General features: G+C 37.2%; 1 protein-coding gene across 1 annotated transcript; it reads left to right on the top strand.

Annotated features, from left to right (window-relative positions):
- The first annotated feature begins 15,024 nt into the window (after nucleotides 1-15,024).
- Nucleotides 15,025-16,054, top strand: LOC126687736 (uncharacterized). Its single transcript, XM_050382293.1, has 2 exons — nucleotides 15,025-15,235; nucleotides 15,336-16,054. Exons 1-2 carry the CDS (start codon nucleotides 15,025-15,027, stop codon nucleotides 16,052-16,054), a joined length of 930 nt encoding a protein of 309 aa, XP_050238250.1.
- The last annotated feature ends 7,330 nt before the right edge of the window (nucleotides 16,055-23,384 follow it).

Here is a 23,384-nt window from a genome sequence, read left to right as displayed (position 1 = left end):
GAGTTTTACTTTGCAGTTTTTACTTTTGAATATTTATGTTTAAACTGTTTTTAAATAACAAATCGCACTAGTATAATTAACCATGAAAGATCCATTGGAATAAATTTCCTATTGGTTTTCAATAGGACTGTGTTGATCACCAGTAGTACGCTAGATATGAGATTGTGTCTGATATAGAGGTTATTTAATGTCATTGGGCGTTGGAAGTGCTAGCGACCCTGACTTAACAGTCTGAGATGGCAGTACCGGTTACGGTCACAAGCAATACTGTGATGGCAGTTTCACGGTTACGGTCCAGACACCCGGCTTAGACGGCAGTGATTCAGTTCACGGTCTAAGGCCTATATTGTGTAGGTTGAGACCCATACAATAGTCTGTCTTGTAAGGTTTCATCTGGATCGACTAATTGGTAATATTTTACATATACAAATGTTTTATGTATTTGCAATTAAAATATTCAACTGTAAATTTGTAGACTCACTCAAAAATATTTATATTTATGACCCTCCCGAACGTTTACCTTTCAGGTTATCAAGTACGAGGTCAGACTTCCACAGTAATTCTAGAAGTCAATGTCAGCCATACCTCTAGAGCTGCAAGTAGTCGGGTACTGGGAAGTCTGTCTTTTTATTTACAGCAGTTCAAACTTATCTTGATATACTCTGATTTGAACTACTGTATATGTATATGATTGAAAAGCTGCGTGTTTTCTAAAATGCTAGGACCAGTTGTTTGAGTGATACAATGGTTTCATGTGTTTAGCATTTTAGGATTGTATTGGAAACAGAGCAGGTGCGTCAACTGAGATTGATGTTTGCGCTCTAGTTTCTTTAAATACAATCAGGGTCTTAAGACCCAGTTTTCAGAAATGTGTTTACGTTAAACGAGAGAAAGGTTTTAACGATATTTTCTGAAAACAGATCATATGTGATATATGATCTTGAATTGCGAACGCGTTTTTAATAAAGGTGTTAAAGTGTTTCCGCAACGAGGTTGCAAACCTTTTTATATTTTAAAACGCGAAAAATTTATAAAGGTTTTTAGGCTTGCTACGGGTTTCGGAGCAACCACTCCCATTCCCTAGCGCCGGTCGCGACCCTCGGATTTGGGTCGTGACAAACTTGAGTCACGATCCAAATTTATGGATCGCGACCGGCGCTAGGGAATGGGAATGGTTGCTCCGAAACCCGTAGCAAGCCTAAAAACAATTATAAATTTTTTTCGCAAAACAAGACCATACATCACGTATGATCTGTCATCAGAAAACATCGTTAAAACTTTTCCCTTGTTTAACAAAAACACATTTCTGAACGACAGTACTGTGAGTTTTACTTTGTGGTTTTTACTTTTGAATATTTATATTTAAACTGTTTTAAATAACAAATCGCACTAGTATAACTTAACCATGAAAGATCCATTGGAACAAGCTTCCTATTGGTTGTCAATAGGATGTGTGATCACCAGTAGTGTTTCTCGATATGAGCCTGTGTCTGACATAGAGGTCAGTTAATATCATTGGGCGTTGGAAGTGCTAGCGACCCTGACTTAACAGTCTGAGACGGCAGTAACGATTACGGTCACAGGCAGTACTGTGATGGCAGTTCCACGGTTACGGTCCAGACACCCGGCTTAGACGGCAGTGATTCAGTTCACGGTCTAAGGCCTATATTGTGTAGGTTGAGACCCATAGAATAGTCTGTCTTGTAGGGTTTCATCTGGATCGACTAATTGGTCATATTTTTGATATGTACAAATGTTTTACATATATGCGATTTAAATATTCAATTGTAAATATGTGAACTCACTCAGAAATATTTATATTTCTGACCCTCCCCAATGTTTACCTTTCAGGTAATCAAGTATGAGGTCGGACTTTCATAATAATTCTGGAAGTCAATGTCAGCCATACCTCTAGAGCTGCAAGTAGTCGGGTATTGGGAAGTCTGTCTTTCTGTTTACAGTAGTTCAAACTATTTTGATAAACTCTGATTGAACTACTGTATATAATATATGTTTGAAAAGCTGCGTGTTTTCAAAGATGCTATGACTATTTGTTTGAGAGATACACTGGTTTTATGTCTTTAGCATTTTAGAATTGTTCCGAAACCCGTAGCAAGCCTAGAACCTCTAGAAATTTTTTTGCAAATAATATTAAAAGATCGCACCTCGCGTGCGATCCATTTTCAGAAAACGCCATTAAAACTTTTTCCGTTTAACGCAAACACATTTCTGAAATTATACATATAAGCGAAATCTGGTTTTCAGAAGTAATGGTTGGATAACCTCGTTATCTCAACCCTCGCTTCCTTCTGAAAACCTGGCGTGGTAGCAATGGAAATCAGGGACTTAAGTCTCGCTTGCCTCAACACATAGGCAGACATGTTCCAATCCACACGCCACCGATAATATGTTTAATAAAATAATACGGACACCTTTGCGTCTCGTAACAGTGGTATTAAACACATTAAAATACACAGCGGACCGGTTACATATAGCCGGCGTATAAAACATACTGTTTTTGTCCCTCATAAAAACACACGAGGCCGACTCGGTAACTAGATACAATATGCCACTAAGCAGCCACCCAGAAGGTATACACACATGCACTAGATCCTATCAGAGTCTCTAAACAAAGAACTAGTGGCACGGCTGTTGGCACATTACACTTATACTATTGCAGTTTACTAAGAGTACAAAATCCTATGTACATTACCAAAGAAGAGCTTTCCTGAAGAAGGGATGTGGAAGCTCGACTGACCACAAAGCTCGTTTCCTGAAAAATGGAGAACAACAACGGGGTCAGAAATATAAATATTTCTGAGTGAGTAGACAGTTTACAGATAAATACCAAAATCGCATAATATATATAAAACAGTTATATGTATAAAATATTACCAATGCGTCGATCCATATGAAACTCTAGTCCACAATTTTTCTTACAGACACACTCTTATCACGAGCTTATAGACAACAGAATAAAGACCGTGACCCGAGTCACTGCCGTCCAATTCTGTATCTCTGGTACCTGGACCGTAATCATGAAACTGCCATCGCGGTTTTACTCGCGACCGTAACTGTATTACTGTCGTCTCAGGGTTTACCCGTGAAGTCAGGGCATCTACTTTCCCAATGACTTACACGACAGACATACCTCTATATCTCGACAAAAGTACATCTAGAAATCGGTGTTGGTGATCACGCAACCCTATTGCCGCCCAATAGGTAACTCGTTCCAATGGACCTCTCTTGGCTAGTTTATACTACTGCGATTTATGGATTTAAAATAATTAAATACTGATATTCAAAAGTAAACACGTAAACTCACAGTACTACTAAGTTACTACTTAGCACCGCCGTATGTGTGACAGACTCCCTAGAGTCCTTGTCTGACTGCTGGACAGCTAGTCGGATCAAACATACAAAACACACAAGACAATACATCAATACCCATTTCTGGTATAAACTTCTAGGTCCTGAAACCTAGGTTTAATCTAACATATAACACATAGCACGTATGGTCTTTTTCTTTTTCTTTTTTAAAACCATTTGAATCGTTTTGACCTTAAGAAAATGTTTAGACTTCGCTCTAGAAGTCCTTTTAGGTATAGCAATACCTAATTAAAATCATTTAATAGTATAGACTTTATTGCCAAAGCAATTCACAGTCATATACTAATTATTTAGCAACATCATTTGCTAAATCTTTTAAACCGGTTAAACGTCGACTTTAACTCTTTTAAAGTCCTTTTTAAACGTTTAACTTTACTTTTAAAATCTCATTTCAAAAGTCTTTGCCTTAGGTTTAAAAATATTTATTTAAAATATTTTAGGTTCGGTCAGACAACACGTCGAGTTACTAGGCGAAAATATCTCGGAATCGCCTCTCGAAAATCTGACGAATAGGTCCGGAAAAGTCCTCGAAAAAGTCATGTTGGCAAGCCACTGTGCGTCCGCACGTGGCTGGCTGTGCGTTCGCACAAACGCACAGCTGGTCGAATCGATTCGAATTCGATCAATTCGATACGGTCGACGTTATAACTTTAATTATAACTCAAATTACTAATAACCGAATTTAAATTACTGATTACCGAATTCAAATTAACGGTTATTACCTCGAATACGTGAGGATCCTCGAAGAAATCGGAGTCGGAATCGAGCAATCGACGAAACCTAAATTGCGCGTACCGTTTTTAACTAGCAGGCACGTCAATAGAACTAGCAGGCACGTCAAAATCAAACGCAGAGAGAAGGAAATGGCGCACCCCTCTCCTCTATTTAAAGGAATTTTGATTTGGCTAAAGTACCATTTGGTACTAGCTCAATCACGCACTTTAACTCTGATTTTAATTAGTCGTCCGTAGTCCGAACGGAGATTTATTCCAAATTCCGCGAAACTTTACCTAAAAATCCATTAAAATATAAAACGAATAAAAATGTAATTTTTATCCGAATCCGACTTATATTTTATTTTTAATAAATCTCCAAAGATTTATTAAGTCCAAATCAGTCCCGCTTGACTAAAATAACTATGTCCAAATTTCATAAAAATTTGACGGTAACTTCGTCAAATTATTTCGCGAATATTAACACCAAAATTATTCGCTCGGGACTTATAAATTATTTTATTTTAATTTGGACTAACGAATAATACTTAATTAGTTGATAATCAAACTAATTGAAGTAAAAGTTTAGGGATTAAAGTTGGAATTTAGCCATACTTGGCCGTTTTATCTCAAAATTAAAAATATTTACACTTTTTATCTCAACACAAAAAGGTTACATGTTTTTTTCAGATTTATATTTTTATTTTGAGTATTAAAATATTTATAATTTTACTCTGTCATCATCTAATTATTATAAATCTTCTATAATTTATTTTTTTTACGTATATTATCATACAAATATATATCATAAACTTATCATAATCCATTATCATCTAGTTATCATACTGCAGTGTTATGATAACGGCATGATAATATAGTGATACTGATATGATAATCAGACACTGTTTTATCATAACATTATCATAGATATCATCATAACATTATCATATAGGTACCATAAATATTATAATTTCGGTATCATGTGATAATGTTATGATAACGATATGATAATATTATGATAACGATAGATAATCGAACATTATTTTCTGCAGATAACTACATGATAATACAGTGATATTCATATGATAATCGGATGTTTTTTTTTTGCAGAAAATCGTTTTTTGTGTAAAAAAAATCATTTTTTTCATCATAAACTAGATCTAAAGTTGAAAAAATTTAAGAGTAATTTATTTAAATGTAAAAAATAAATATATTATATTTATCACCACGAATTAAGAAAATAATTGCTAAAATTAAATATGAAGGGACGACGAAATGATGGCGGAGCCATGAAGGAACGACGAAGAAGAAAAGAACATAAATATAGAGTAAAAGAAGAAATAAAAAAATGAGGAAAAATGAGGAAGAAAAAAAACAGAAAAAAAAGAAGAAGAAGAAAGAGAGAGAAAAAGAGAAATAAATGATAGGTGTCACTTAGAGTAAAGAAATATGATTAGAATAAAATAACAAAAAGTAGATATAATTATAATATAAAAATGTCTTAGAGTAAAAAAAATAACTATATTAAAAGGGTGAGATATTTTCTTGAGCAAATTACTATAAAACCCCTCATATTTGACATAATTCACACTTTAGTCTCTCTTATTTGAAAACTAAACTATGTGGCCCCTCACTTTTGCTTCCATCAACATTTTAGTCCCTCCATTCATTTTTAGTATTAGTCAACGAAGTCAAGTGACTTATGGGTAAATTAATTATCAAATCTGAGGGACGAAATCGTTTACAAAAATAAAAGTAAGGGGTGAAATCGTTGAGAAAATCAAAAGTGGGGACCATATAGTTTTTTTGACTTCGTTGACTAACATCCAAAATGGATGCAAGGACTAAATCGTTGACAAACCAAAAGTGAGGGGCTATATAGTTCAATTTTCAAACAAGAGGTACTAAACTGTGAATTATGTCAAATTTGAAGGGTGTCATAGTAATTTGCTCTATTTTCTTTATATTTTTCTTATTAAGGTAGGAAATCATATAATTTTAAAAAACAGAGTATTTTTCCTAATTTTCTCACACAAAATCTCTTTACTAACATAATAAACCAGTTCAAATTTTTAACACTTGCTTTGGGTTAATTACAGATGTGTACAAAAAAGTAGAAGTTAATTCATGAGGTACAATCGATTCTAGACTAAATAACATGCGGTACATTTTTTAATTAAAATATTACATTTTGTACCTACTATGCGTTAGTAGACCTGACACATGAATACAGCTGGTGCACATGCTCCACTGACCCGCGGGTACGCGCGGGTCAGCTACCTATTCTTTTTATTTTGTTATTTTTTTTATTCAATTAAATGAAGCTTACTTATTTAATATGTAAATTTTAACTCACATTTAAAACAAATAGTTTATCTAATTTTTCTCATCTTATATATTTATTTACTTATTTAATATTAAAATATTAAAATACTAATATTTTAATAAATTTCAAAATACTATTATTTATTTACTTATTTAATATTAATTTTAATTTTAAAAATATAAATATATTAATTTTTAATTATACAAAATATAAATATATTAATTTTTAATTATACAAAATATACAAAAAATATTTTTTCCGTCTCATAAAAATAGAAACAAATTACACTTTTTTCATATAAAAATATAAAAATAAAAGAAGCCACATTTATTATTAATTAACGATAAAATTATCAAAATACCTTCATAATTCCATCATGTATAAATTATGTATGTTTTATATATATATATATATATATTAACGATTTATATATTTAATGCATTTTAAAAATATATTTAATATGTATAAGTTATGTATTAAATATGTATTGAAAACGTATTAAGTATGTATCGGAGATGTATCAAATATGTATATAAAATATATATGTAAAACATGTATTAAATTTAGACAAGTTTCCGAGATGTATATAAATAGGCCTAATTACTTAAAAAAAATCCCACCTTGTAACATTTTTGCGTTTATACCCTCACCTAGGAAAAAGTTCATTTGTACCCTTTTTTTGATTTTTCGTTTTTATCTCTACCATAAAATTTAAATTTTTGACAATTAAATTAATTAAAGGATCAAAATATTATAAATAATTAATACTATTAATGTTTAGTTAGCATATAAGCGAAATATAAAGAATCATTTTGAATATTTTTTCAAATAAAAAGAGGTCAAATTAGCTCTTTAGGGTAGAGGCGAAAATGAAAAATCAAAAAAAGGTACAAATGAACTTTTTCCTAGGTGAGGGTATAAACGAAAAAATATTATAAGGTGGGGTTTTTTTTTAAGTAATTAGGCCATATAAATATCAGTAATAACACTTAAAAAAGACATAAAATTAAGAAAAAGGCTTCAAACAACGAATAGGTATCAAATATGTATCGGAAATTCATTAAATATATTTTTCAAATACCATTTGTATGTATCAAATATACATCGGCTGATTTAATTAAATTTTCAACAAGTCTGTAATATGTATAAAAATATTAGTAATAGAACTTAAAAAAAGACATACAAAATAAAGAAAAGGTTTTGAAAAACGAATATGTATTGAAAATGTTTTAAATAGTTATCGGAGATGTATTAAATATGTATCGGTGAGTCATCGAATATATTTTTTAAATACCATTTGTATATATCAAATATACATCGGTTGATACAATTAAATTTTCGACAAGTCTCCGATATGTATAAAAATATTAGTAATAGAACTTAAAAAAACACATAAAAAGTAAAGAAAAGAATTCTATTTGCACCAAAATTAAAAAGAATAAAGGGTCAACGCGCCCCCTAAACTTGTGACACGAGGTCATCTAAACCAATTTATGCTTTTTTTGACCAACTAAACCCAAAACTCTTCATTTTTGGGTCAAATAACCCCACAATTGTATTTTTAAAACGCGTAAAATACAAATCAGAGGTGAGGGATGCAAAAATGTAATTAGACACTTCCCTAATTTTCGATATAATTATTCTAAATCTACTTTTTGAAATAAAAATATAAATTATGGGGTTATTTGACCCAAAAATAAAGAGTTTTGGGGTTAGTTGCTCAAAAAAGTATAAATTGGGTTAGATGACCCCGTGTTACAAGTTCAGAGGGCGCGCTGACCCTTTGTTCAAATTAAAAATATGGCTAAAAGGCCATAAAAGCCCATATTCTTTTTTTCAAAAGATAAAAAGGGTAATGTGAATAGTTTTGACTTCAGAGGTTGATTTCCAAAGGTTGATTTCCGGAGGTTGACTAATTTTGACTTCAGAGGTTGATTTTCAAAGGTTGATTTCCAGAGGTTGACTAATTTTGACTTCAGAGGTTGATTTCCAAAGGATGATTTCTAGAGGTTGACTACTCCAGAAGTTAATTCAAAAGGTCCAAGTCCATTTGCAGAAGGTTAAACCCAAATTTGAGATGGCCATTAAATATTGTTTTAAATGGCCCATAAGCCCAAGAAGTTTATTTTTCAAAAGAACATAAGTTAAAAAGCACGTGCAGCAGAAGCAAAGACACGATTGACAGTTCCTGAAGGTGGGGAAGAACATGTACAGTTGAAAGATGAAGCAGCAGTTTTCAAATTATAAAGCTATAAATAAGAGAAGAGCAGCAAATTTGCAACCCCCGATCAAATCCAACAAAAACCACCCCAAAGGCAAAAACACTCAGCACTTAGCAATTCAATTTTCTTCAATCAGTAAAGAACTTTACGATTGAACTTCTGCATATTTTACTCAAACACATGTAATTTCACTGTATTCAATTAGTAAACACATTTGCAATTGGATTTCTTTGTTTTAGCATTACTTGATTGGAGTACTTGTTATAAGGTTAAACAAACCCCAATCGCTTGTTTTTAAGATGTTAAGTTCACAAATTGGAATCCGCTTCCTGGAACGCCCGCATTCACACACTTGTTACGGTTTTCACAAAAACGCAAAACACCAGTAACAATTTTTGGCGCGCCTAGTGGGACACTTAGAGTCATGGCTATAACTCAAAGTGAGAAAGGTAAAGACGTTCTTGTATCCCAGGATACAGTGGATGATCCTACTACTACAAATGTACAAATGTAGGACATGGAGACTATGTGGCTCACATGGTCAGAAGCATTGAAAAGGAAAATTTGCCTCTAGGAGAGGCGAGTGATGATGTGCCTTCTGGCTTTGGAGAGCAACAGACACCAACTCGGAGAAATTCTGAGCCGAGATTGGTAGAGGCCTTAGATATGTTATCAAAGGCCATGGTGGAGATGAAAAAGGGCTAGGCCATGATGGACAAGAAGCAGTTCGATATGGAACGCTACTAGGCAGAATTAATAGTTGCTGTCAAATTGTCATCTCATGGTGGTGAAGTACTAGAGGCTGTTAATACGGCCAAACAAGATCCTAATGGACACAGGGGGCAGCCATTTGGAGGAATCCAGGAGATTGGGAGCACTAGTCATATGCCAATCTCAAACACACCCTCTGAAGAAAGGTACATACCTCCTCACAAAAGAGATGAACCTGTTAATTTTAATTCATTTAAAACTAATAATCAAACTGGCAGGAATTCTAGGCCGTTTAATGTAGGTGCTAATCATCCTGCCATGGATGATCCAGAGGTTAACCAAAATTACACTCAACCTCTGGGCACTGGGTGAATTATTTTCCCCAAGAGAAGAACCAACCTCTCCCACACCAACCTGCAGCACATCCAATTGACATAGAGGCAATGAGAGAGGCCGTCCAGGAGTTGTATGGTCCAGGTCTGAGACAAGTAGACCGACCTCAGTTCCACAAACCATATCCATACTATGTTGACATGGAAAATCCTTACCCTAGGGGATATAAGATCTCGAATTTTTCGTTGTTTTCTGGAGAGGATGGCCACTCCACTATTGAACATGTTGCTAAATTACTGTTTAGTGTGGCGTTTTGGCCAACCTTGACAATATTTCTAATTTCAAGTTACGTTTGTTTCCTAATTCCTTAACAGGTACGACTTTTACATGGTATGCCACCTTACCAAGGAACTCAGTGTTAACATGGGCAGAGATGGAAAGGTTGTTCCACACCCAGTTCTACCGGGCTGAGCCAGAGATTTGTATTGCTAAGTTATCCAGAATTTCTCAAAGGTCTGGAGAGGATGCCGACATGTATATACACCGCTTTAAGAAAATGAGAAGCAGGTGCAAGATTGTCCTCCCAGAAACTGAGTATGTGAAAATGGTTCGGAGGGGCTTAGACATTGAGCTCCGGAAAAAGTTCCAGGGGATGGAGTTCAGGGACTTCTACGAGTTAGCTGCCAAAGTGTTTGAGTATGAAGAACTCTTGAGGAAGGAGAGCCACAAGAAGAAGGTGGCAATGGGTACTTACTATCAGGAGGTGGGAGCATATGAAATCGCAGTAGCCGACCTCATGGCCACCAGTTCATGCACCTGCCCTATGTTGATTAAGAAAGCACCTGTTGGCTGACAAAATTCCAATGCCCAACCTCTGTACACTTTTGAGCTATCAAAAACAGAAGAAATTTTTGATTTTCTGTTAAAAGAGAAGTTCATTACTCTACCTCCTGATCATAAAATGCCTTCAAATGAGGAGTTGAAAGGAAAAGAATATTGCAAGTTCCACAACTCCTGGAACCACTCAACCAATTCTTGTTGGGGATTTAAAAATATTATACAAGATAGGATTGCAAGGGAGTTTTGAAATTCCCAGAAAAGAAAGAGGCACTTGTGATAGATGAGGATCCTTTCCCAGCAGTGGCGTCTGTGAATGCCAGTTACCTTTCAGAGCTTGACTTGAGGTTGTTGTTGGACAAAAAGAGAAAGCTCAGAATCAGAGAACAAAATGATCAAAGAGTTGAAAGGGAGAGGAGATCAAAGGTAAAGCGAGATTAAAGAAGAGAGATAAGCAGGTATCTGATTCTAGAAACTCTAATAATTTTGTTTCTACTAACTGTCCTCCTCTTAAAAAGCAAAACAGGGCCTCTTACTTTCAAAGAAGGCCCGAAAGTCATGTCTTCCCGGAGAGGCAATTCTTTGTGTGGAAGATGGAGGAACAGCCAAAAACTCCTTTAGCACCTTGAGAAAAACAGTCAGAGGTTCTATCAACCTTTGAAAACCGGAAGAAAGAACAAAGATTTGTGGTACTTCCACTGGTCTCTCCTAGTCCAAGGTGGCACACCAATTATCACAAAAAGTTCCCGCCTCCACTGACAATAACTCAGAAGAGGAGGCGCCAGAGGTGAGGGCTGCTGTAAGAAATGAGTGGCAGTCCAGACATTTGGAAAACCCCAGAAAAATTATTGAGAAAAAGGGGTCAGAAGAGATCTTAATCCAGAAGGAGCAACCTGGAAGTCAAAAATCTTCTGAGGCAGTGGAAGTGAAGAATAAAACTTCTTACGTGCCTTCGAAGAAGGAAATTTCAGACTTGGAATTGGAAGCTTTTCTGGAAGGGGAATTTTCAGGAGATGGCATGAATTTAGACGACCTCCTAGAAGATGACATGGAGCTGGATGATATTGTGGATAAGGAGATCCTAAAAGAGGGCATGAGACTAAATGACCTCTTGAAAGAGGATGCTGATGATACTCCACCAGTCAAGGAAAGTGCCAAATTTCAGAGGAGATCTTTAGAAAATGGTGATTCAGAGTCAGACACAGAAGGCGGGAAAGCAGACATCCATCAAAGTGGGTGAAATCAAAATCCCCCTCACTTGCAATGCTTTTACTCTAATTTTGCCAAAAGATTTTAAAGGTCCAGATGTGCATGGAACCTCCAATGATTTTGATGAGGTAGAGGATATTCAAAGGGAGGAACCTAAATTCCCAAAGGATGAGTGTCGTAGTCAGGTTACTATACAAGAGGCGACTAATGGAGGGGCAAAGAGGGTAATTTTTGACAAACCAGCAGAGGCGATGACCAAACACATCAAACCTCTGTATATTAAAGCTCACTTCAATGGCAGACCAACCTCCAGGGTCCTGATTGATAATGGATCGACAATCAACATTATGTCATTCAAAATGCTACACCTCCTGGGAAAAACTACAGAAGACCTTATTTCAATAGAGGTTAGTGTGTCTGCCTTTACCAGAGAACTTACAAAAACTATTGGTGTTCTCCCAGTAGAGGTAACTATTGGAAGCAAAACTTCTCTATCTGCATTCTTTGTGGTGAATTCCTCAGCCAGCTACCAAGCTCTTTTGGGACGAGATTGGATTCATGCTAACTGGTGTGTTCCTTCATCTCTGCATCATTTTTTGCTCTTTTGGAAAGGAAATGAGGTGCAGGTGGTATGGACAGATACAAAACCATTCACCACTGCCACCAATATGGTTGAAGCCCGTTATTATGATTCATGTGTTTGCCCCATCAAGTTCTCTGGAAGACATAAAAAGGGCCATCCAAAGGAGAGCAAATCTCTAGAAATTCATTAGGAGGTCAAAAAGAAAGCAGAAGAAATTTTAGGATCAAAGGCTATTATTCCTTACAACAAGTCGTGCTCCTCAATCATAATTGAAGAAATTAATGATTAAGCTCACCTCCGGTGAGTTTGCAGCAGCTGCATTTGCTGTCTTAAAAGAACGTATGCAGTACATTATGGAAGGGATTATGGAAGAGAATGATTTGGCAGAGGTTCTAGATGCCGAAGTAGTTTATGAAGAAGAAGAAGTTTCTGAAGATCATGAGATTGGCTTGGAGGAGCTAGAACAAGCACCTCCTTGGAAAGATGATGAAGTCATCCCTGTCAAAGAGGAATTAGAAGAAGTGAACCTTGGAACCTCGGAGAAACCTCAAGTAACTTTTGTTAGTAAAAACCTAGAGGTTGGTTTAAAAACAGAATTAAATGTACTCTTGCAGGAATACAAAGATTGCTTTGCATGGCAATATTCTGATATGCCGGGGTTAAGTAGGACATTGGTAGAACATCGGCTTTCTATTAAGCCTGAGTTTTAGCCATACCGCCAACCTCCAAGAAGAGTGTCAAAAGAGGTTGAATTAAAGGTAAAAGAAGAAATTGAAAAATCGTGTAAAGCAGGCTTTATTAGGCCTGCTAAATATAGTAATTGGTTGGCAAATGTTGTTCCAGTGGTTAAAAAGTATGAAAAACTTAGAATATGCATATATTTTAGAGACTTAAATGAAGCAACTCTTAAAGATATTTATGCCATGCCAATTGCTGACACTCTAATTGATGCTACATCTAATCATTCTCTTTTGTCTTTTATGGATTGTTTTGGTGGATATACCCAGATTATGGTGTCTAAAGATGACATTTCCAAAACGGCATTTAGATGTCCAGGATCTATTAGGACATTTTAATGGGTCGACATGCCGTTTGGTTTACGTAATGCTGGTGCAACATATCAGAGGGCTATGAATGCCATCTTCCACGACCTCTTAGGTAAAACTATGGAGGTTTATATTGATGATGTTGTTGTAAAATCAAAACTAGTAAAAGATCATTTGAAAAACCTCGAGGAAGCATTTAGGAGGATGAGAGTTCACTGTTTAAAACTCAATCCTCTGAATGCGCCTTTGGTGTAAAAGTTGGAATTTTTGTGGGTTTTTGGTCCATGAAAGAGGCATTGAAGTGAACCAAAACAAAACCAAAGCTATTCGAGAAGCTAAACCGCCTAGAAATAAAACAGAACTTCATAGGTTTCTTGGGCAGGTTAATTACCTAAGGAGATTTATATCTAATCTTGCAGAAAAAACAAAAGTGTTCTCAGAACTATTGAAATTTAAAAAGGAGGACGTCTTCAGATGGGAAACCATCCATCAAGAGGCTTTTGATGAAATTAAAGATTATTTAATGAAGGCTCCTGTATTGATGCCTCCCAAAAAGGGTATACCTCTGAGGTTGTACATTTCAGCAACTGAAGGTTCAATTGGGTGTCTGCTACCCCAGAGCAACCAAGATGGACATGGACATGCTATTTATTATTTCAGCCGTTCGATGACATCTACAGAGGTTAGATACACTCCTATCATGAAATTGTGTCCGGTTTTATTTTTTGCCTGCACTAAGTTAAGACACAATCTGCTTAGTAATAGAGCCTATGTGGTGTCTCAATCCGATTTAATGAAATATATGCTAAACAAACCTGTTTTATCTGGCAATATACTAAAGTAGTTATTAAGTTTGGCAGACTTTCATTTGATTTATCATCCTCAGAAGTCGGTCAAAGGTTAGGCTCTAGCATATTTCCTAGCCGACCATCCATGTATAAACCTAGGAGATGAAAGTAAATTTTACTTGCCGGTGTTTATGAATGAGCATAAACCTTGGATGCTTAAATTTGATGGGTCTAGTACAGATAGGTCTGCTGGTGATGGAATCATAATTTTGTCACCTTCTGGAGCTAAGACCTCCTTGTCTTTTAATCTTGACTTTGAATGAACAAATAATCAATCTGAGTATGATGTTTTGATTATTGGATTAGAAATTCTCCTAGATCTAGGTGCTAAAAAGGTCAAAATAATTGGAGATTCTCAATTGGTTATTAGACAAGTATCTGGCGGATATAAATGCATGAGTTACTCCTTAACCTCTTAATATGCTATTGATATACAGTTAATAGAGTGTTTTGAAAAGGTTGAATTAGTAAATGTACATAGAGAGGAAAATTGGGAGGCCGATGAATTATCACAACTAGCATCTGGCCTACGGCTGCCGCCGGAGTTAACCCACCGACTAGTAATGGTACAAAGAAAAACTCACCCTTCAATTTTTAAAAGAGGAGTACAGCTAGATATTTTCATTATTGATGATAACTTAGTACATGATTGGAGGAGAGACATAAAAAAAGTACATGGGGAATCCTAGCAAGAAGATGATGTATAAAGTAAGAGTAACTACGTGCTCATAGAAGATGTTTTATACAGAAGAGGATTTGACAACCTATTGCTAAGATGCCTTGGAACTACAGAGGCACTAGAGGTCATGAAACAAGCTCATGAAGGAGTTTGTGGAGCACATCAATCTGGAGTGAAAATGAGATGGCTAATTCGAAGGCATGGTTACTTCTGGCCATCTATCCTTAAAGATTGCATGACTTTTGCAAAGGGATGTCAATCGTGCCAAAGGTATGGAAACATACAAAAACTTCCAGCTGCTGAGTTGAAATCTGTCATCAAACCATGGCCATTCAGAGGTTGGGCCATAGATTTGTAGCCACTGATTATTTTACCAAATGGGTAGTCGCTAAGCCATTGGTAAAAGCAAAGAAAAAGATGTTATTAAATTTATTAAAGAGGAAATCATCCATCAATTTGGAATTATACAATTAGTAACTACTGACCAAGGCACAATGTTCACTGGTAAGGAGATGCAAGAATTTGCCACTGATTATGGAATAAAATTATTGACCTCTACACCTTATTATGCTCAGGCCAATGGCCAAGCTGAATCTTCTAATAAAATTATCATCAACATAGTTAAAAAGATGTTGGAAGAAAACCCAAGGGATTGGCATCGAATTTTATCAGAAGCACTCTGGGCATATCGCACCTCTAGGCAAAATGCTACTGGAGTAAGTCCATTTATGCTAACCTATGGTCATGATGTAGTGTTACCTATGGAGGTGTTGGTGAGGTCGTTGAGAATAGCTAAGCATAATCATTTGACTCCAGAAGATTACAATGAAACCATAATGATGGAGTTAGAAAACTTAGAAGAAGGGAGACTTCAGGCTCTAAACAATATGATTATACAAAAGAAGAAAGTCTCCAGAAGCTACAACAAAAAAGTTCGACCTAAGACATTTCAAGAAGATGAGCTAGTATGGAAGTTGATCTTACCCCCTGATACTAAAGACAGAGAATATGGGAAATGGTCTACTAACTGGGAAGGGCCATTCTTAATCCATAAGGTGATGAAGGGGAATGCGTACTGGCTATCAAGACTAGAGGATGAGCCTCATAAAAAAATTATTAATGGAAAGTACTTGAAGAAATACACTCCCATCATCTAGGAGAAATACAACTTAGAAATAACTTAATGACTTTTAGACATACATGTACTGCAGATTATGCAAGTTGTTTTTAGTAATGTCAATACATGAGTTGTAACATTGTGGCTTTTAGCCAAGTGTATTATCAGAGTCTTAGGAGTTTGGCTATTTTGGCTAAACCTGTATTTTTTCATTAACCTATGGATTTTGGCACAATCTGTAATGTGATGGCTTTTTTGCCATTTTTAATAATTAAAATTCTAAAAGTTTAGCTATTTTTGCTAAACTGGTGTTTTTCATTTTTTTAAGATGTAATTTAATGACCTCTAGCCATACTTCTAAATATAACATGCTACAATTAATCGACTATGGGAAGTTAATTCCAGAAGTTGGTTCTAGAAGTTGACTTCTAAAAGTTGATTCCTAGAAGTTCTAGAGTTTCAGAAGTTGACTCTTCAGAAGTTGACCTCCAGAGGTTGATTTCAGGAGTTGATTATAAAGGATTAACTCCAGAGGTCAAAGGTGGAAAATAATCTAGCCACCTAGAAATAATAAAAAGAAAGATGAGAAATGGTCACTTGGAAAAGACCATCCAAGACACGTTAGAATTGACTGGCAAAGTTTCCATGAGATTCCTATAAAAGCTCATCTAGAAGGAAGATTTATCGAAGCCTATAGGAAGGAGTGAAAAAGATAAGTGATAACTAAGGAATGACTAACCTTTGGAAAACTTTAGTTTGTCTTTACCGCTATCCTACTTTCAATCTCTTATTACAAACAAGCCATAGGTTCTCTATTTTTTCCTAAGATTTCTTAACTACTGTTTGGCTACCTAAGCTAAAAGTACAAAAAGAAAATTTAACAAACAAACAAAAACGGCCCTGTAATGCAATGCATGGCTATAAGTGATACATGTGTTTTGTTCGTGAAACAAGTCCTGGCATGGACATCACATCACTACACAAGTATATGGCAAAAGCCATCTTCATAACAGGAACATTAACACATAGTGAAAATGCAATGCATGGCTGTACCTGTAAGTGAATCTTGGTGTGGAACGCAACAAGCAAACAAATGGCTGGAGATCCATCTTCACACCAAGACATTTGGAGTTTAGAAAGTACCTGAATGGTGTCTCTGTAATGCAACGCATGAACAAGTGAATTTGTGCAAGTGTACGTGTCACAAAGCAAGTACTAGCCAAAAGGCCGTGTGAGCAAACATTGTCCTGCTATATAAAAAGAAAATCCAAAAGCCAAAAGCAAAGTCTTTTGGTTCAACAAAAGTCACCAAGTATAAAGCCAAACTACATAACACAGTTCATACATAAAGTAAAAGAAAATCATCAAAGAGCTGTGGTGGTGGTGGTGGAGGTAGAGGAAGCCAACATTGCAGTAGGTGAAGAATCTGAGAAGAGGCCTTGCAACTTACTCCACCTCGATTGGCAAACAACTTTGTCTTGACGAGTCTTAGCACAATTTTGGACCCATGAAACCATGTCATTTTTCTTCTCTTCAATGGTAGCATGAAGAGGTTGGAGTTCGGAGTTGATTTCTTGATATTCCTCGGCTAGAAGCTTGCCTGCCACCACAAGATCAAGCTGCTTACTCTTTAAAGCTAGAATAGCAGTTTCCAGTTGCTCAATCTCCTTTTCAAAGGCCTCACCACTGGCTTCTATATCTCGGAGTTTCTGGGCCGCTTCTTGCCTTTTAGATCCCAAAGATAAATACCTAGCATTATCTGCTTTGGAAGATTTCAGCTTGGGGAGGTCATTTGACTCGATCTCAACACAAGACCTCCACAAGTTGAGCGAGGCCAGAATATCTTTCTCTACTTCATCAGTGACGACAGAGTCAGGAACAAGGCGCAAAACATGTAGAGAGGAGATGAGATCCTCCTTCTGAGATTCCGGAACGACAGAAATGTGCTGGCCTAGAACATGCTTGACCAAAGAAATAGCTCTCTCGACGTCAGCTGGCAGAGGGACAAAAGAAACACTAGCTTCCGGGGTGCTCATCTCGTCTAAGAAGCTTAAATCTACCAGGTCTTTGTCTTCTACTAGTATCGAAGAAAGCTTCTTAATTTTCGATAAAGGTTCCTGAAGAAGAATTTGAGGGAAGGTTAATATCCAACCAAAAATATAATAAAAAAAACTTATCTTAACAAAGGTTAGGCATTTACCTCGGATTCACTGGAGGTAGCAGAGTCTTTTTCAGAGGCTGACTTGGAGCCTTTAGCGGAGGACTCAGAAGCTGACTTGGAGCCTTTAGTGGAGGACTCAGAAGATGACTTAGAGCCTTTGGAAGCTGACTCAGAAGCTGACTTGGAGCTTTTGGAAGCTGACTCGGAGGCTGACTTGGAGCATTACTCCTTTGAATGCTCTATACCTGAGAAGATTTCAATAAAATGAGCTGGATGACTATCACAAATAATAAAGACCAAGAAAGATGATTACCTCGCGTCTCAAAGACTCCATCATCCTCAGTTTCTATGGCCACCTCATAATCAACATCTAGTGTTGTTTCTTCTATATGAGCGGCCTCTGTAAATAAAAAATCAAAAGTCGATGTCAGATGGATGAAACATACTAAGTATTGGAGACAAGAGTGAAACAGATTTACCTTGAAGTAGGTCCAGAAGTTGGTCATCCTCTGAATCATCTTCTAAGACCACAGTCTCAGTAGGTCCGGCATGTTGTTTTTTGGCTACTTTGAGGAGTATGCCTTATTGCCTAGTCTTATGCAATTCCGTCCTCTCAAAAGATGATTCTGAGGCAGTGTCACGATTCTTCCTTTTAGCTTGTGTCTTCGGCAATTCCGTCTTCTCAAAAGATGACTCTGAGGAGGTGTTGTGATTCTTCTTCTTAGCCTGTTTCTTAGGCTTTCTCACTGGAGTAGGCTTTTGAGGAGGTTGAACTAGCAGCCTTGCTTCTTACCCTACAAAGGTGTAAAGGATTATAGGTAGAAAACAAATAGAAGATAAGTTAAAAAGGTGAAGTCATTACCCACATTTTTGGACAGAATGAGTTGAAACCGCTCAGCCCACCAAGAGGCAAAATCATATGGGATCAAATTCTCCACCACAGGACAACGATAATAAGCGTATGTCTTTAGGAGCTGCTCCACAGTAGATCTTGTCCACTCATCACCATATATATCAAGGAAAGGATGGATTTGAGAAAGGTTGAGCCCAAAATGTCTACTCCAAAGGCTACTCATGTACAATTTTGACACACAATGTTGACTAGAAGTACGAGTAGAGAAGGCTTGAGATCCTCCCAAAAATAACATCCTAGAGGTAGTAAAGGCACAAAAGAGTTTTCTTTTGATAAGGAGGGGCGCACTTGTTTTCGCTGAGAAGATTTCCATCCACTTAGGAATATGAGAGTGATGATAAAAAACGGACAAAGCCGAGGCCTCTCTAACAGTGCGAGCAGCTATAAAATCAAAGATAGCAGTCTCCTCAAAACAACACTTGACCGCCAAAAGATCCACAATAGGAGTGCACAAAGGACCCGCTGCTACACCCATTGGCTCTGGGAAGTAGGAAAAAATCCCCAACTGTAGCAACCACACATGACCATCCAACTTGGCCAAGAGGTGAGTAGTAAAATACTGCTCAAAAGCATAGTAGAGGGCCCCTAACAACACAGGCCCCAAAGCTACAAAAGTCCTATTGGCTAAATTACTTTCAAGCTTCCAATGCTCCTTGGTAGGAGTGCCGGAGGAGGTGCACATGATGAACTTGCATATCAAGTCCTATAAAAACTCGGTATGTTCTTCTAAAGAAAGATGTTTTGTTATGACACTCAACTTGGAAACACACGCCAGGTAACTCGGATAAAATGGATAGGAATAAAGGTCTTTCGTCTCCACCTTAAACAAACAAGGAGTGTCAAATCCAATAACCGGAAGGCCGGTGAGCATGAAGACATCTTTCAAAGTGATAGACATCGGACCAAAAGGGAAAATAAAAGAATTGGCCGAACTACTCCAATAGCGAAGGAAGGATCTGCACATACCAGCATTCAACTCAATATGTTTGTCGCTTATCTCTATCAGCTGGAGTAAACCCAATCTCTGCCAATACCTCTGAAAGTAAGGACGTAGACGAGCTACCCAATCTGTCCATCTAGGAGGCTGTCGAGGCCATGACTTAATGGCGGAAGTAATATCATAAGTTCGTGTCACTTCACAATCCCATACTAATACGTCACTCGTATGCATAGGATAAGGAGGAGCTTCTAGAATAACTTTATGGCCACTGCCCTGAATGATAAGACCCTTTTTCAAAAGGGGAGTTAAAGAGGTGTCCTAGTCAGTAGTGCTGTAGTTAGTTAAAGTCCTAGTTCCTATGTATAACTCGTGCTAAACAGTTTTAATAAGCTATGGCTTTACTATGATCTAAATGGTTTTGTTAAAATGCGTTTAAACCGTTTTTGTTACAAAACAGGGCTACACTTGATATGAGATATTGCGCCGTAAGACCCTAGTTTTTGTAAATCGTTTTCAGAGAAAAAGTAAGGGTTTGCAATCGTGACACTTTGAATGGTGTTTCTAAAAGCAATTGTGTACAAGTGTTTGTATAAGTTATGGTGACCGATTGCAGAAAAAATATATTGCATTATTAGGCTAGCTACGGGTTTCAGAACTGCCATTCCCATTCGCTAGCGTCGGTCTCGGCCCGAGATTTCGGGTCGTGACAAAGGTGGTATCAGAGCATTGCTCTAAATGCAATTGAGGTTGTTTGTACCTAGGATGGACATTGTCACTAGGTTAAGCTAGGAACTACTGCAGTTATAGTACTCAAGTCATGTCATTGATAAGTCCTCATTATCTTCTAAATTTTGAACTTGTATCCTTAAGTATATTGTACGTTACGATTGAAACTTGCGATTAAGTGCATGAGCTTATATGGTAAGTTTTTCATTTATAAGAATATTGATCATGACACTGTTGCTTTGGTCACGATGGCTGACCAATGGCAAGTAAGGACCCATGCAGCTGTACCACGAGAAGTGGCACAACAAGAACAAGGAGACAGAGAGGCTTAAGATGAGTCTTCTCTCCACGGAGGACATCAAGAACAAGTTGGAGTAGCCGGAAGAGTTAGAGGCAGATGCAGAGGTTAAGCTGTCGATGCACAGGAACTAGAGGTGCTTGTACTAGGGATACCTCAACCAGCAAATCCCGTAGGTTTTAACATGGACCAGTTCTTAACTAGAATTGCAACTTCGGCAACAGCTCAAGCAGAAAATCAAAATATGCAGCGAGAGCAAATGCAGCAGGAGCAGCAATGCTTAGCCAGGAATGCTGATCGAGATATTCTTCTGGCTTACATGCGTCATAAACCAACGGAGTTCGATGGTTCCGGAGATGCATTGGCTTTCTTAGAGGTAGTAGAGCGTAACGCTAGACGTCTACAAGCTAATGAGATACAATCTATTATTTTGGGTGAAATGTAAATGAAAGGACCAGCAAAAGATTGGTTTCAGCAACTAATTCAGCTAATTATGGGTCAGATGACGTGGGCTGAATTTGTCAACTGTTTTAGAGAGTTCTTTCTTCCTTATTCAGTGATAGAGTTGCATTGTGATCGATTGTTGAATTTGAATAAAGTAGATAGATTGGTGCAAGATTATGTTATGGATTTTACAAGATTAAGCCGATTTGCATCAGATCTAATGGTAGACGGAATAAGAGTGAACACAAGGTTCGTGAAGGGTTTAGGACTCGATTTTGTAAGTTTAATGGCAGATGTGAATAGGGATTTGGTTCAACTAATAGATAATGCTCGACAGATTGAGACTTCCCAAATTCAATTTGGACGACTTTCAGATCCTTCTAGTCAAGTGCCGTCTAGGAATGAGCTTGTGCAAGTAGCACAAAGTGCCCCAGTACAATCTTACACTAGGAAGTTTCCTAGGTTCCAACGCAATCGGGAACGTAAGAGGGGTAGACATGGTAGTCGAGTTGGAAAATTTGGTGCTAGGACAACAGGTGGTATAGGAGTTGAAGCCCCCCTTTGTCATACCTGCAATAAGAAATGTTATGGACTATGCCATTTTTTCTTGGGAGCATGTTTCAATTGCGGGCAACAAGGTCATTGTTTTTAGAGAGTGTCCGAGGCAAGTGCCTCAAGGCTCAATGACTACATTTGCAAAACCATTTTATCAGTAACAGAGGCCTGCATATCAGGCAGCATCAGGAAATGGTCAAGCAGGGAGTACGTTTACTGGCCAGAGAGGCCGAGGTTATGGAAATCGAGGAGGAAGGAATGGTCGAGGTCGTCCTCATGAGGCACATGCTTCCAATGCTAACATGCAAGGTACATTCCTTCTTGCTTCTCAAGATGCCTTAGTATTATTTGATAAGGGTGCTACACGTTCATTTATTTCGCCTAGTTTTGTGATTAAATTAGGGAAGCAACACACCAAATTACAATACTTATTGTGAGTAGCTACCCCCGGTAGGCAAAAGAATAGAAGTTAGCATAGTATATTCTTCTTGCCCAGTGAGTATTCAAGGACGAGAGTTGCATGCTAACTTAATGTTACAAGAAGTATTAACTTTCGACGTTACATTGAGGATGGAATGGCTAGCTCAGCACTATGCTAATGTAGATTGTCGCGAAAAGATAGTAACGTTCAGTCCGTCTGGAGTTGAAGCTATTTCAATCCAAGGTGAGAAATTGGAATCTCCCTTGAGTATCATTTCGGCAATTAAAGCATGTAAGATGCTAAAGAAAGGATGCCAAGGATTTTTGGCTATCGTAAAGGATATCCAAAAGAAAAGAGTAGAGGTACATAATGTATAAGTAGTGTCGGAGTATCAAGATGTGTTTCCAGAGAAATTGCCTGGAGTACCAGTAGATCGAGAGATAAAGTTTTGTATCGAGTTGGCTCCTGATACAAAACAAATATCTACGCCCCCGTATCGGATGGTGCCAGCAGAGTTAAAGGAACTTAGCTCTGACTGCTCTCTGGTTTGTTGTAGTTTTGAATTGACAATTTGGAGGACAAGTGGCGGCAGGCTGATTTGGGTCATATAGAAGTGGAGACGACGTTCCTCCTGGATTCCTTGGCTGTAGAGGTGGCGACCTTCCTATCAGTGGTGGACTTGAAGCCTATGGTGGTTGCGGTCTTAAAGACCATGGTGTACGTGGTTACTTTTCTTTTCTTCTGGCAGTGCGTATCTTGGGGCGTGATGATGATAATATGCTCTCCGGAAGCAATGGTGACGACACGAACCATTAACACAGGACTGGGATTCTGACGAGCAAATCATACCCCTCGTATTTGTTTGATATTTTTTATGTTGTCCTACTTTGACCGTGACCATTTTGTATGTCC

This window comes from Mercurialis annua, linkage group LG6, assembly GCF_937616625.2.
Source record: "Mercurialis annua linkage group LG6, ddMerAnnu1.2, whole genome shotgun sequence".
Classification (NCBI taxonomy): Eukaryota; Viridiplantae; Streptophyta; class Magnoliopsida; order Malpighiales; family Euphorbiaceae; genus Mercurialis; species Mercurialis annua.
The sequence above is the reverse complement of the archived record's forward strand: the minus strand, read 5'-3'. Positions and strand labels throughout refer to the sequence as shown.

Excerpts from the sequence above, each read along its gene's own strand:
- LOC126687736 (XM_050382293.1), top strand. The coding sequence starts at position 15,025 with ATGAAACAAGCTCATGAAGGAGTTTGTGGAGCACATCAATCTGGAGTG. Across the intron at positions 15,236-15,335 it reads CAAACCATGGCCATTCAGAG|AGGAAATCATCCATCAATTT; the intron begins GTTGGGCCATAG and ends AATTTATTAAAG.